The sequence below is a fragment of the Embiotoca jacksoni genome, unplaced genomic scaffold (assembly GCF_022577435.1).
Source record: "Embiotoca jacksoni isolate LCO1_2020_lvr unplaced genomic scaffold, fEmbJac1.0.p SCAF_26, whole genome shotgun sequence".
Taxonomy (NCBI): Eukaryota; Metazoa; Chordata; class Actinopteri; family Embiotocidae; genus Embiotoca; species Embiotoca jacksoni.
The window spans coordinates 2,354,808-2,369,835 of NW_027185377.1; the positions used below are offsets into that span (position 1 = coordinate 2,354,808).

Genomic DNA, 15,028 nt, shown 5'->3' on the forward strand with positions numbered 1-15,028 from the left:
GATATGCAGGGCGGTCTGAGCTGCAGAAACACTGTCCACTCTCTGCTTCACCATCACACCGAGAGAGAGCCGCGTCCTCTGCGGGGATTATTCTAATCTGGGAGGTTGTTGTTGTTGTTGTTGTTGTTTTTGTTCCTCCTTATTCTTCCAGAAAAAAAGGTGAGAGGAGCCGGTTTGTTTGTTTCCGTGAGGATTGTTTGCAGCGCGGAATGAATGTGGGTTGTGAAGGTAAGGCAGCCGAGCTGTTGTGCCGCGGACTGGGTTATGTGTCTTTATGATTTACGAGCCTGACTCCAGCCGCGGTTCAACCAGAGTTCATAAAGCTGCATGCCTCCAGACTTCTCCTCTCTCTCTCTCTCTTTCTGTGTGTGTGTGTGTGTGTGTGTGTGTGTGTGTGTGTGTGTGTGTGTGTGTGTGTGTGTGTGTGTTTTTCTCTCCTCGTCTTTAAAACTGTCTGCTTCATAATTTTTTTGTTCTGTTTCATCTCGGAACAATGAAATTTAACTCGTATTTAATGGCTGAAAAAAGATGGATTTTTGTTTTTCAGCCCGTAAAGCAGCTGCAGCACACAACAGACTTTTGTATAATTTTTTTTGCGTTTGATGGATGAGTTTTCAAGCAGATTGTGATATAACATTTAATTTTGTTTCCCTGGAAAATGTTAAAGACAGGTCCATCCATTTGCTGAGCACGAGGCTGCTATTTATTAAGAGGCACGTAGGCCTAATGGGATTTCAGGAAACACCACTGAAAACAGAATAAAGACACTCCTATTTTTAGATATATTTTTTTAACGTGCTTGTCTTTATTTAATCTGTATTTATATCTGTAAATTCACATTATTCGTGTTGCCTTTATGTTTTTTTCCCCCTGAAGCAAACAAAAGACGGCCTCCAAAAAAATACTCTGGTTTTATAACCTGAAAACATCACATGGTGTTTGTCTGTGCAGGTTGTGTTATTTTCATGAAGGAAGGACAACATTTAAAACAAATTAAATGAGTGATGTTTTAGGTCAGTAACCTCTGCATTAATTGTGAAGAGTAAACAATAAGAAGATAATATATTTTCTGCTCAGATTTTGCAGTATTGTCGTATTTTTTCCCCCTAAACTCTTCATCTTGCGTCGCCTCTCTACTCTGGAGAGGCTTTGCTATTCATGTCAACAAACTATTGAGTTGATAAGATGGATCATTTGGTCTCCTCCCTGATTCCGTCTCCGTCTTCTTTCCCCCCCTGCATCCTCTCAGGCCAGAAGCCCTCGGCTCTCTGGAAACCTGCCATGTGACATTTGGCTGCCTGAGCTCCGCCAGAAGGTCAAAGGGGGCCCCGGTGCACATTTCATGGAAATGCAGAAAAGCGGCAACATCCACCACCACCACCACCACCACCACCACCACCACGACTTCTTCACCGAGTCTCTGGATGGTGTCAGCGGTGGGTTCGGGTGTGCTCACCAGGCACAAACGCACCAACAACTGGCGCGTGAAGTGGACACGTTTGAGCGCGTGTTCCCCCGCAGGTCAAAGCAGCAAAACCCCAAGTGTACCATGAGCAAAAAGATCTTCCCCTGGATGAAAGAGTCCAGACACTCCAACCAGAAACCGGGCAAGAGAGTCGCAGGTCTGTATGACACAAAAGACGAGGCAGTAATAGATTTTAAATTATTATTATTTTTTTCTGTCTTTAACGAGTTAATTTCAGATCTTATATTGCCTCCTTTTCAGGGTCAAAGGTCAGTTAATTCAGCAGCTCTCAGGCATGTGAGGGAGAAGGCCTTGGTTCAGGTTTTAGGCTCACAGCAAGTAATTGAAATAAAATAATAACTTGAAACAACAATAACATTTATTTACATTTATCAAGTTTAACAAAACTTCACAGAAAATAATATTTAAATAAATATATAAAAACTTTTTTTGGAAGAATAGAAGCTCAAAGTAAAAATACAAAGATCATTTAAAGCAGAAATGTAGATTATAAAAATATTTTTTTAGTAAAACACTGATATGAATGCTCCTCTTCATTGAAACCATAATGCACCCATTGTAAGAATTCCTTGTAATAATTTGTCCATTTAAGTTTATTTATGACCTGAGTTCACAAGTTTATCTCAGACGGCTTTATAATTTACTGATAATCACAAAAACACAAGGAAAAAAAACAAACCAAAAATCTGTCTAAAAAATGAAATGATCCAGTTTGGTCTGATCATCTGAAAAACTGAAATCAAAATGTGCAACACAAACCTAAAGTATTTAAACTGAGTCTCTTAAACTGAACTCTTTTCCCATCAGCCCACAGGCACTTCACATCTTTCAACACAGTCACCCTCCAACTAACTTTACACATGCTGGTGTTCATCTTCTCTTTTAGCTTCTCGGTTTCTCCACCTGTCTCTCCATGGGTTGTTGTTGTTTGTTTGTATCCTTTATTGACTATTCATTTATTTTATTCATTTTTTTTTAAAATTTATTAATGTAACTCTTATTTCCAAGGTAGGTTTGCTCTTGCCATGTTTAATATCTTAGGGGAGTAAAATACCATGAACACAGTCAGTTTATGAGACAAAACTGGCAGTAAACTAGGTGCAGATTCATGATTAAAAAAATGATTGAGGTTGGTCTTGAACTTTCAAAGAGAATTAAATGTAAAAACATTAAAAAGAAAGAAAGAACAAGAGACTGAAACCTCCACTTTCACTCAGTTACATGCTCAACACCTCTTTTCCCTCCATGTTTGCCTCCACAGACTGCACCGTCAACGAGAAGTGTCTAAGCTCGACCCAGGCCTCCAAGCGGACGCGCACCGCGTACACAAGTGCGCAACTAGTAGAGCTGGAGAAGGAGTTCCACTTCAGCCGCTACCTGTGCAAGCCGCGGCGCGTGGAGATGGCCAACCTGCTCAACCTCCACGAGAGGCAAATCAAGATCTGGTTCCAGAACCGGCGGATGAAGCAGAAGAAGGACGAAAGAGTGCAGGGCCTCACTTCAACCACCACCACCGCTGCCTCCTCCTCCTGCTCTCCCCCGTCCTCCCCCTCCGCCCCGGGCAGCCCCACTCTGTCGAGCCTGGGTTATGTCCATCTGGGCGGTGATTACCAGCCGGCCTCCCCTCCGCTCAAGTCGCAGCAGCAGCAGCAGCAGCAGCAGCAGTCCCAGCCGACGTACCCGGTAGAATACTCCAAATACCCAGAGTTCACGCACGGCCCGCAGTTTGACGTGCAGTACAACGCGCACAGCACCGCGCACACACCAAACACAAGCCTGGGAGGAAGTGACCTGAACGGATCATATTTCTCACAGAGCTGCTCTCCTCAGGACAGAATCATGCAGGCTCCTAAACTGACTCATCTGTAACAGACAATAAGTTAATTCTACGACTGAAGGGGGAAGCACATCACTGATCTGTCTCATTACAAAGCATTATTTATTTATTTATTTATGTATTTATTGTCAGACTAATTAATCTAAATATTAGTCTAGTTTTATTTGTTTTTGGTCATATTCATTTTCTCGGTTTAATTTTTACGCATGGGCCACTTCTAACTTTAAACACTGTAAGTCAGCCATGTGTATCTTAAATTAAAGATATTATCTGTTGGAGTTCAGGCACCATAAATACAAAGCAATTTGTTAAGATTTCATCGAAGCAGATATGATATAAAGACTAAAATACTCCTTTTAAGACAAGACAACTGCAATGCAGCCAGAACATTGCGTAAAACAAGCAAATCTTTAAAGCTTAATTAGCACTTGAGGTTTAAACATCACATTAACTCTTACTTAATTACCTGGCCCGTTCAGATGAGTGTGGGTTTTATAGGTTCTGGAAGATTTTACATTATAGTCTCAGTGTCGTTAACTCTCAAGTAGGAGAAAAAAAAGGAAAAAAAAGAGTCTATATGGTTCCTAAACGTGTCTTTTGTTCTTTTCTGGGCAAAATGGGCCAAACAAGCTGTCAATCCTTAAAAAGAGGCATGATGGATCACTGAAGTCACTGCGCTGCCTTTTTTTTTTTTGTCTGTCTGATTCAGAGTCTGACTGCAGGATTCGTGCTGTTTAAAGACAATAAATATTTTGGTAGGAAGTCAAACACCTTCTGATCAAACTCGATATTTAATTTGAAATGTACTTCGTGTTTTATTTTATTTTAAGAATTTACGTAAATTGTTAAAGCAGCACAGAGGCCATAAATGAACAAAGATTAACAAATTTAAATGGAAAAATGAATGCTAAGACTTTTATTTGTATTACTTTAAGACCTGCAGTGGCATGAAGGTGTGTTTACAACAATCATTTACTTTACATTTACTTTGAAGTCAGTATTAATGCACGATTACTTTTTATTTGTAGGTCAATTACATGCAATATTATTATTATGTGTCCCATGTCATTATGTTTTTTTTTAATTTGTCATCCATTGGTCATCTGTAGCTCTCCTACCTCTGCAGCCTGAAAACGTGTCCTTATGTTTGTGTTCTTATCAGATGGATGAGCGCGTTTGATTGAAGCATTTGTCATGTAAATGCGAGCCGTTTGATGGACGAGCCAGCAGACTTGACAGAGTGCTGTAGGTCTTCTTCCATTGGCGTGCAGCGGGTCACATGGTGTGTCAGGAAGGTGATATGAGGGTGGAAGGCAGTTTTACAGCTTTGACATACTACCTAGAAGGTTAGGGCAAAGGGAGCACCGATTAATGACTGCTCGGTCTTGATCCGTTGTGAGCAAACAACAGGCCCAGGTTCAGGATGAACTCCTACTTAGATTACCCCGTCTGCAACCGGGGGGCAAATATTTTCAGTGCCAAGGGCGGATACCACAATTTGAGCCATGGATACATGTCGTCCAACGCGTGCGCAACAAGTGATAGTTACGCACCGGACGGTCGTTTAGTGGCTCCAACTTCTGCGCCCCACCAGACTCCGAGCCTCCCTCTGCACCACCAGACACACGTCAACTTGGACCTACAGTTTACAGCACCTGGGAGCTCCATGTACGGGTCACCTCCGGAATACGGACATCACCAGTACGGCCTCGCTCCCGAGCAGGACCGGGGCTTTATTCACACGCAGGTTTCACCCCTGGGAACAAACATGACTCCCTACACCGGGGACAGCTGTGGGCCTGGAGTTGCATCGGGCAGCCAGTATCTGCAGTTTGGCAACGGGGATCAGAGGCAGCAAGAATATTCCGAGAGTATTTACACACGGTTACCGAGCCAGTGCAAGGAGAAGGATCTGGAGCACGTGGAGGAAACTTCGAAAACTTTCGACTGGATGAAAGTGAAGAGGAACCCTCCTAAAACAGGTTTGTTCTCCCTGTGACAGATGTGGAAATGAGATTTAAGAGGAACAATTTAGAGAACCCACGAGACACGTAAAGAGTGCGTAAATATCCTGCGTAAAACCAAATCCAGCTGATGTTTTGAAAATGATTTGGCAGCTAATGTTTTGTGTATTTTTCTATTCACTCCTACATTTTTCATTCACATCTTACATCAGCTCCATGAGTCCCATGTTTCTCCTCCATCATCGATTCATCCATGTCTCCACAGCCGTTCTGTCGGAATTCGGGGTCCCCGGTCAGCACAACGTGATCCGCACCAACTTCACCACCAAGCAGCTGACCGAGCTGGAGAAGGAGTTCCATTTCAACAAGTACCTGACGCGGGCACGGCGGGTGGAGGTGGCGGCCAGTCTGGAGCTCAACGAGACGCAGGTGAAGATCTGGTTCCAGAACCGCAGGATGAAGCAGAAGAAGCGGGAGAAACTAGGCTGCGTTCTGGGCAGCAGCAGCAGCAGCAGCAGCAACAACAACAACAACAACAACAGCAACAGCAGCAGCAGCAGTAGCAAGGCACCTGTGGAGAAACTCACCGGCTCTGACGCCTCTCCAAACGTAAAGGGAGAAAAACTGTGATGGGACTTTTAAAACTTGAGGAGGCCCACGCAGTTTCCCACATCTTCCTCCAAGTTGAACCATTCCAGAAAAAAAAACAATACTGTGAAAATTGCTTGTGGACTTGTGAAGTACAGTGCACAGGATAGGCTGTCTGTTTGTGCTTATAGTGCATTAATTTCTGAACTGGATGCTAAAAAAAAACTTTAAAAAAAAAGAACGTTTTTTCATCCATTCTTTGTAATCTTATCATATGTCCATGTTGTGTTTTGTGTTGGAGCACTGATGTTCTCAGTGTCATTGTTTGCACTATTTATTTACAGGGTATTTTCCGACAATTGTTGAGATAATTTAGCTGAATAAAGAATAAAATTTAAAGAGCGTTGTATTTGTTGTGTATTTAGAAAAGGAAAAGCTGACGCACCACATACAGTCAATTCAAACTTAAAATTTTGGTACAGAATTTGTTTCCTCTGATGGTGTGAAATTAATTGTTTGTGTGACAATAAAAGCTTCTTTTCTATATATTGACTTCTATTAATAGTCTCATCAAAGTCCCCTTGCATAATGTGACAAGAGGAATCTTTCAGAACACTTGGGGTGGGACTCTGTGACCTTTTCACCTCGAAATACCTCCAGGGGCTCTAAACATGACAACAAACTCCATGGATCCCGGTGTCACCCTTGATTTGTTACCCAAATTCTGCCGGGCCACAGCTGACGGGTCGCAACAGAAGTCCATTCGTATTTTACTTGATTTCAGTCGCACGCTACTTTCAAAAGTTTCCCTTTAAAAACAGAAGAAGTGAGTTGGAAGATTTAACATCTCAGTGCTCATTCTGGCTTTCAGCTGAGCACTTGCCGGACCTGACCACCTAGTTTCTTGTGATGGTGAAGGGGGCAGCAGTTTCAATATTTGCACTGAGTGTTAGGTTCGCACACACAGTTTCTGCCCCAACAGCACTGGCCTGTTGGTGCCATTTCCCCCCCCCCCCCCCCCCCCCAAAAGCTGAGGTTCACACAGAGTTCAGGCACAAATGAATGCAGAGTCAATCTGTCAAGACACCAGAGAGGCTTGGAGAAGTAAACTCTGCCGCTCTTATTCTTTAGTTTTTTTTTTTTTTGCCGGTATTGCTTTTAATATTGAGACTAATAAGGTTTTAGGACATTAATGTTCCAGATTGTGCAAACTTTAATCTCTTCAAGGCCTCTTCCATACATGTTTTTAGGGAAATGGAAATCAGCAACCATTTAGAAATATATCTGCACGAGTACGCAGTTCTCTCACAACTATATTAAAAATTAATACAGCTCTACGAAAAGAAGTTACAGTTGAAATAGCATACAGCCCATTACTGTAAATTAGAAAAGGAGCTGAGAGAGATTTGTTGTCATGCACGAGCCAAAAGCCTCCTCTCTTCGGGATGAGTCACAAGGCCAAGGACTGGCGAGGCGACGATCGATAAGGTGAATGGTGACAGATTCAACAACAAAAAAAGGGGGACGGTGCAGAAAACAAGTGTGGGACTTCATTCCGGAGGTGAGATTCCTGCCATCTCCGCAGGTAATACCTCAGCGCTCCCAGCGGGCTCTCCATCTGGAGGTGTCAGAGTCGGCGCTGCAGCCCAACGCCGCGGAGACAGATGTTCAGGCTGGGGGAGAGGAAGAGGATGTTTTTCACCTTCGGATCAGCTCGTTGCCTTCTGCCGGAGAATGTAGGGCAAAGAGAGGAGTGATGAATACGAAGGGACGGGAGAGAGAGGATCCCATTATGGGCACAAATATGATCAAAAACTGCACTTGAATGCACAAACATAAGCCGCCTCTTTCTGCTCGGATATCATTACACATCTTTAGCCGGCCCGCCACCCCTCCCCTCTGCACTTTGTTTGAGGTCAACCCAGTGCTGTTTGTACCCCATGCTGCTGGCAGTTGTTGCAGGCTCTTTTACAAGTCTATTGCCAGGCTCACTTCCTTGGTTTTCTACCAGTTCCTCTGTCGCATGTCACTCTGCAGGGACCCCAGGCTTCAAAGGACAACTAGATACAGTATTCATGGCGTAACGGGGGGTTGGTCATCTCAGAGAGAGAGAGATACGCCACAGAGGAGTCATTTTTATTGGCAGATATCAACCTCGGCTCCTTAGGATAACACCATTTATCTGTGACACGTATGGGGACGTATATTCGAAGTGTTGGCACGAGATAAATGGAAGATATTTCCATCAAACCGAGCGATATTTCAGTTTGGTTTGTTGACATCCTAATAATATATTTATAAAGAGTCACCAATCACACTTTGTCAAGGATAGAATAATTAAATCATGCTGTTATTTCCATTATTAGATGGGTTATTTTTACGTCATTAAAATGGAGACATTCATTCAATGTCTGACCAATGAAAAAAAGAACTTGAAATGGGTCTATTTGATCGAAAAAGAAGCTGCAAAATTGTGAGTCTGTCGAAAGGAGATTAATAGGCAAAATTGAGCAAAATAAATAATCATTTCATTAAAAGTATAAATTCCAATCATTTGCAGGTCATAACGTCTTTGTCAAAAAATGAGAGTAAGTGGAGGTCTTTGGGTTTCAGGCTGTTTGTCGGACAAAACAAGACATGAGAAATTATAGCGAGCTTTTTTTTCCAGACGTGACATCTTCTGCATGTCTGTCCGAACTGGAAGAAGAGGGACGCCTCCTCTGAGGCTTCTTCCTGGGTAGACGGCATCCTGGAGATTAAAGTATTATTCCAGATGCAAACCGCAGCGGGTTTTAAGGTAACAAACTGGACAACGCATTAATAAATCCAAACATATTTTATATTAATAATGAGTCAAATCTACTTTTAACACTTCTTAACAGGGTGAAAGAGTGTTTAAAATTAATAAAAGCCACAAATTCTGTTGATTTTTTTTTTTACCAATATTAACAAAATTGTACATAATTTTTGTGTTGTTTTTGTTGGTTGCAGCTTTGTGGAGAGATGCTGCCGAGGTATGAACGGCACACTCTCTTCCTCCTTTGTTGTGCCACTGAGGCTCTTTATAATCCGGCCCAGGAGATTCTTGACAACCCCCCCCCCCCCCCCCCATCCGAGTCAGGCTCTATTGGATCTGGAAGTGCCGGCCGACCTGAAGCTCCCGTCTCCCGGGTCTCTCCCCCCTCCACCACCCTCCCCTCCCTCTACGACTGCATCCTTTCCCCGCTCCATCAGCATAGTAACTGAGAGAGACAAGTGACTTGGCCAGGGTTAACGTCTTAATACTCCCTGGGATTGCCTCCAGGATCCAAATGGCTACCCCTAATAGTTTTCCTCCTCTGTGTGCCTGTCAGACCGCCATGACTATATGCCGTAAGAAAAACAAGAGCAGCTGAGAGGCAGAGTAACGAAGCAGCACGTCGAAATAATGAGGGGTGGTGAGGAAGAGTGGTGTGAAGACGCGGGTCTTAAAAAGCGACGCCCGTTACAGCCACCGGCTACTGCCGCATCCTGGCGCCCCCGGTGCTTTACATGGAGAGCCTGTACGCTTGAAAATGAAAGCAACTCCTTCCTTTTGGAGCCCAGGAGGAGGAGGAGGAGGGGTGGGGGGGCAGAACTCAATCAGTGTCACGTCACATGGTTCAAAGCGGCCAATTCGACGCTGCCAGGAGGCTGAGAAATGCAAGGTGACAGTTCATTTTACCAGTGACAGTGTGTCGGTCTCGCTTGCTGGTTCCCCAGTCAATTCCCAGCGAGCAGTGAAGGTTGAGTGTTGCTGGAGACAGACAGCAGCTACCCTCCTCCTCCTCCTCCTCCTCCTCCTCCTCTTCCTCCTCATCCTCCTCCTTCCTCACCACCGCCGCTCTCTCATCGACCCCGCTCTGCTTTGTATTCCAATTAACTGGACAGAGGGAGAGGCGGCGGTGTGCAGGATCACAAGCAAAAAAGGCAGAGACATTCTCCTGGCGTCCTTCCCAGTCTCTCAATCCCACTTCCATCAATAGTGCTGCATGTGCTTCCCCTTCTCTCTCTCACCCCCCCCCCCCCTTTTCCTCTCTTCTTCTCAGCTTATGACAAGGGCCAGTTGTTCCAGGGGGGTGGAGGGTCGGTGGGGGGGGGGGGGGGGGGGGGGGGGGTAATTCATAGATTCTTCTTTAACAACTGCCTCTAGGGACAATGTCTGCAGTAATGAAAAATAGGTCCCTCTCACACATTCATACATCACATGTAATAGAGGTGTGCAATCAGTCAGTTGAGTCAACGCGCTGCCTGCTGGAGCTGCTATCCTTAACAGACACCTCAAATAATGCTGAATTAATATTTTGAAATGGCTCATATATCCTAACATAATACAATTTGAATGATTTTTCTATTCAACGCTCTCAGGGGCTCTCATTGATTCGAGTACAAGCTGAGGTAACTCTCCGAGTGAGTCAATGCGAAGGCTGACTGGAGGTTGTGGATTTAAGCGCAACACATTTTGCTCCTCTGTCTTTTGTGTCCTTGATCTATCATCACTTCTTCTTTCTTTTTACTTGTTCTACCGCCACCAAAGCCCCTCACCCCCACCCCAACCCCCGGCCCCATTATGTTGACATGTGTTTGAGCAATGGGTGGGTTGGGAATACAATGATTCTGAGGAAATCCGAAAAGTAAACTACCTCTTTTTATCTCCTCGAGCAACACAAACATTTACAACAGATTCTTGAGAATCGGGCCAAACACCTTGTTGTTATCAAGGGGTTTGAATGAATGCGCTGTTTAAATTGGGGCAACGTTGGAGCACCGACTTGAGATGTTTGCTTTTGTAAAAAGGTGACAGAGTGATTTATGCTTCTACTTTAAAATTAATTATAATACTATATCCTGAAACTCCTCTGACGAAGTTTTTTTTCAGGATTTTTGAAGAATTTTTAAACCGGCATTTTCCATTTCTGACATAAAGATAAAGTCAGATTTTGAAAGACAGGCGGCGGATGTTTCACTGTTTGCCACTCTCGGCACTGCGAAAGGGATCCTGGCCTATCTGGAGAATGCACACACACACACACACACACACACACACACACACACACACACACACACACACACACACACACACACACACACACACACACACACACACACCCTTCATGCCTGAGGATCCTCCCGACTCTCTCTCCTGGCTCTATCAGATCAGAGAGAGCCGCTGTCCCTCCCCACGCTGCAATGCAAATGAAAAGGAATGCGCTGATAAAAGGCCAGATCTTAGAGATGAGAGGGCAGAAGGAGGACAGAGGCAGCAAATGCTAAAGGGGAGAGGAGGGGAGGGGAGGGAGGAGGGGAGGGAGAGAGAGAGAGCCTCTTGGGGAGATGAGAGGAGGCCGAGGAGTCAGTGTTGGTAGTAGTGGCAGATCATAGCCTTGCTCCCCCTCAGCGGCGTTTGATACAGGGCTTTTGTCGCTCTTTCAGCGCTGCATTGTTGGGTGGTGTAATCCCAGTCGGATTACAAAGGGCTTCCCTTTTCATATGGGGCCGACCCAGCAGGCAGGTGGCTGTCTCTGTGGAGCTGTCAAGGGGAGGGAACCTTCTTTTCCAGGGGAGGGGACCCCAGTTCCTCTCACCTTCACAGGGGCCTTTTTTTTTTGTTTGTTTTTTGTGCTGGGAGGACAGTCAGGCGCAGGTCATCGTGGGGACAATCCCGACACGGGGATTCAACTCGCTCTGACCCCGGGGCTTCCTGTAGGGAGGGAGACCATCACGAGACAAGCAATCATAGAAATACTAAAAAATATGCTAAATATGATATGGTATGTTGCCCAAAAATAAAACAATAAATTGTTTTTCTGTGTGCAGAATTGTGCATTTAAACAGCCTTTAAAATTTAAAAAAAATAAAAATACAATTCATTATCAGTATCAAGTCAAAATGTTGCATTAGGATGCGTGAAATAAATTATAATATTAGTCCAACAACACTGGATGGATATCTGCTGATTTCTGTCGATGTGAGCAGTGTCTGACGGAGCTTTGATGGCTTCCCCTGTAGTGTTTCAGTAATACAGGATCAATAAGGCGATAGCGAGGCCCACCACCATTCCTATCAGTAATGCTGCTGCCTCCACTGCGTCTCCTACACATGTCAATTATGTGTGTGTAAAAGCCCAGTGAAGTCCATCCCATTGCTTGTTCCCCCTCTCCTGGTAATCTGAACCATTCATCCACCACCTGTCAGATGGACTGAGGGACCAATTTAGTGATGCTGCATTCACGTGTTGTCAGAAATATCCGAATCGGTTTTTCAGCTTGAATCAAAGACCCGTGAAGATTTAAACAACGAAACTGAAAAAAATAATTCTTGAAGATAATGTTTGACAAATTGATTTATCCCCACTGTATGTTGTCAACCGTAGCTAAAAAAAACAACAACTATTTTCTTATCTTTAAACACTGGATTTCTATTTTTATTGTTACTATTTCCTCTGAAACTTCAATTTAACAGCTTTTAAAAAATGCACTTGAAGGCAACATTTGCACAAAAAACCCGAAAAAGATTACAATAAAATAAAACATAAATAAATAAAAAACAGATTCTTACCTGTGTTATAAATGTCAAGGAAAAACGTGGGTTTCTTATATTATAATAATAATTAAAAAAAAGTCTTATCAGATTTACGATTTTGCAACGTCATCATCCGAAACAACGGACGAAGTGAACGCAACGTTAAAGTCGCAGATAAACGTAGCTCGTGTACAAACTACTAAAACCACGTTTTTAAACTGATATCCACCTTTATTGTGACAGTAGGTGAGTAAATATACCAACTTAGTCCGAGAAATGTTGACAAGAGGTGCTAATTTATATATTTTTTTCCCCCAGGCTAACGGTTAGGCTAATTAGACGTAGCATGATAGCTTAGCGGCGTCCTCGGGAAGGCCGTGTGACGTCATCCATGTTAGCCGAGCAGTGACGCAGAAATAAAACAATAAACAGACAGGTGAGTAACATGTGACTTCCAGCGAGGAATAAAAACTAACAAATATACCCGTACCCTCGTTAATAAGTTTACATTTAACTACTCTTAATTAGCTCAAATAGATGGAGGTTACAGCGCTGGTGTGAATAAACATTACTTTTACTGCATGAGAAAATATATAAATATATTTAGTGGCATGACTGACTAACCAGGATAATGTTTTAACCATTATTTATAATAATTAACAGTAGATGTGAGTGTAAGCTATTAATTCAACCACCCTTAATATAGTCAACAAGCTGTACAGGTGGCATTATGGAAAAATGATGACCTTCTTTGGCCAATTACTTCTCCAACCTGCTAATAAGCTATTGTTTATTTTACTACAGCACTGCCACACGCAGTAGTAGTTTTAATGATTTAATTTTGAATGATATAGTGCCACAGACAAAACAATTAACCCGCCAAGTGTGTCTTGTTTTGTCTGGTCAACATTTCACAAACCAAACATATATTAAATTTTTTTTATCACGTGTGACAAAGAAAAATATAAAAATCCTCATATTTGAGAAGCTGAAACCATCAAACATTTTAAAATGTCCCTTTGAGGGATTAATAAAGTACCTATCAAAATGTTTGGATTTTTTTTTTGCCTAAAAATGATTATTTGATTGTTAAATTAGCAAACTAATGTTCTGTCCACTGAGTAATGGATGAATAGCTGCAGCTCTCGTTGACTCCTGTGCAGAATAACGTCTGGTATGCCGGCCTGCTTTCTGTCTCTCTCCTGACTTGAGTTTGGTCTTAGGTTTTCTCCCCTGTTTGCGCTGCAGGGCTCATGACCTCAGGGTGTGAAATAGCACCGTTCAATTGAAGAGTCTTCTTGGGAAATCCCATTCTGCTGACTATTACTTTTTTTTTTTTTTTTTTTTTTTTTTTTTTTCCCATAATGTGGTCTTTTATTGATCCCTGTGGGGAAATTGTTAGGTCTTGACACTTTGCAGGGAGGTCAGGCTGCGAAAGATCAGCAACATGGCAGCTCCTCCTGTTCAAGGACACTTCAACAGGCTAGGAAGCCTGCAGGCCGTTTAGCTCGAAGGTATGATTAAGGAGAATTTGGCATGATTTACACCTCTCCTAAATGTTATATAACAAGGAAGACCTGACAGCAGGATACTAACATGCCTGTTATCTAGGTGAATATCCAATTATATACAAGAGAAAAGCACAAAAAGAGAGGCAGACACAAGATAACCTCACATGTTTATTACAGGCAGTTATGCTATAGTCTCTTGTGCTAATAAAGATCAAAGGAGACAGAGTAAGACAGGCGGTTATAAGACAGAGGCTTACTGCCAATCAAATTTCCCTGAACCTCGACTTTAAAAGCCACACTGCAGAGGAAGTTGACATCTGTGCACCTGCTCCGCCCTGTTTTGTGCAAATCTAAAATACATGCACGGAAGTTAGGTTGGGTTGCAGCGCAAAAGGACACAGGTGGTTAGACGTTATGCAAGTTTCTCCGTGAGTGTCTGTCTGTGTGTGTCTGTGTGTGTGTGCGTGTGCGCCAGGTTCTTGTTTCTATCATGGAGCTGTAACGGTGTGAAAGAGGCTGGAAGTTCAGTTAAAAGCAAAGCGCAAAGGGGCAGTAAAAAGGCTGAGCTAGAAGTGTGTTGTGTTTGACAGGTAGAAGTCCAGGATGGGGACGCTCCCGACCAACATCAGGAGACTGTTGGATGGTAAAGTCTTTATTTATAAATGTTCTTCCTGTTTATCAATCTTATTTTTCACACTGCGGTTTTATTTTGAAAGCTCTGCTATTGGAAAAAATTGCGTAACTATGAAATATAGCCTCAGCAGGCACGCTTACCACAACATAATGACATCTAAAATTTACCAGTGTTAAGAGTTATGATTGTACTGGTCGCGTACACAGACAGTTAAAAGAACTTGGGAAGTGCCAACCTAAAAAAAGAGAAATGGCAGACTGTCACATTAACAGAAGCAAACACTAGAACATAAAAAGTATCGTATTTATCCATCGTTGTCATGCACTATAAACTGTTTCCAACATAGCAGCGCCGTGGCCGTAACTGCATTTGCATGTACTGCCAGGGCAGAAAGCACCGGGCCTGTAGAAGAGCATTTGCATATTTCAGCACATTTGTGTAATGTGGGAGTGAGGACACAAAGAAATT

At 43.1% G+C, this 15,028-nt stretch overlaps 3 protein-coding genes across 5 annotated transcripts in view; all 3 read left to right on the forward strand.

The window, feature by feature from the left end:
• Positions 1-1,348: 1,348 nt before the first annotated feature.
• LOC138204503 (homeobox protein Hox-B3a-like) lies at positions 1,349-3,355 on the forward strand. The gene is made up of 2 exons (XM_069159796.1): positions 1,349-1,622; positions 2,748-3,355. The coding sequence occupies exons 1-2, from the start codon at positions 1,349-1,351 to the stop codon at positions 3,353-3,355; spliced, it is 882 nt and encodes a 293-aa protein (XP_069015897.1).
• A 1,391-nt stretch (positions 3,356-4,746) lies between these two features.
• hoxb1b (homeobox B1b) lies at positions 4,747-9,427 on the forward strand. Its single transcript, XM_069160432.1, has 6 exons — positions 4,747-5,305; positions 5,553-5,896; positions 7,461-7,611; positions 8,867-8,889; positions 9,229-9,247; positions 9,366-9,427. The coding sequence occupies exons 1-6, from the start codon at positions 4,747-4,749 to the stop codon at positions 9,425-9,427; spliced, it is 1,158 nt and encodes a 385-aa protein (XP_069016533.1).
• A 4,863-nt stretch (positions 9,428-14,290) lies between these two features.
• Positions 14,291-15,028, forward strand: part of skap1 (src kinase associated phosphoprotein 1) — a 29,846-nt gene continuing 29,108 nt past the window's right edge. Inside the window, exons 1-2 of one of the 3 annotated variants that reach the window (XM_069160106.1) lie at positions 14,291-14,327; positions 14,517-14,569. In XM_069160106.1, the coding sequence (XP_069016207.1) occupies positions 14,530-14,569 (40 nt within the window). In that variant the 5' untranslated portion in view covers positions 14,291-14,327; positions 14,517-14,529. The other 2 variants (XM_069160105.1, XM_069160104.1) reach the window with 2 other exon arrangements.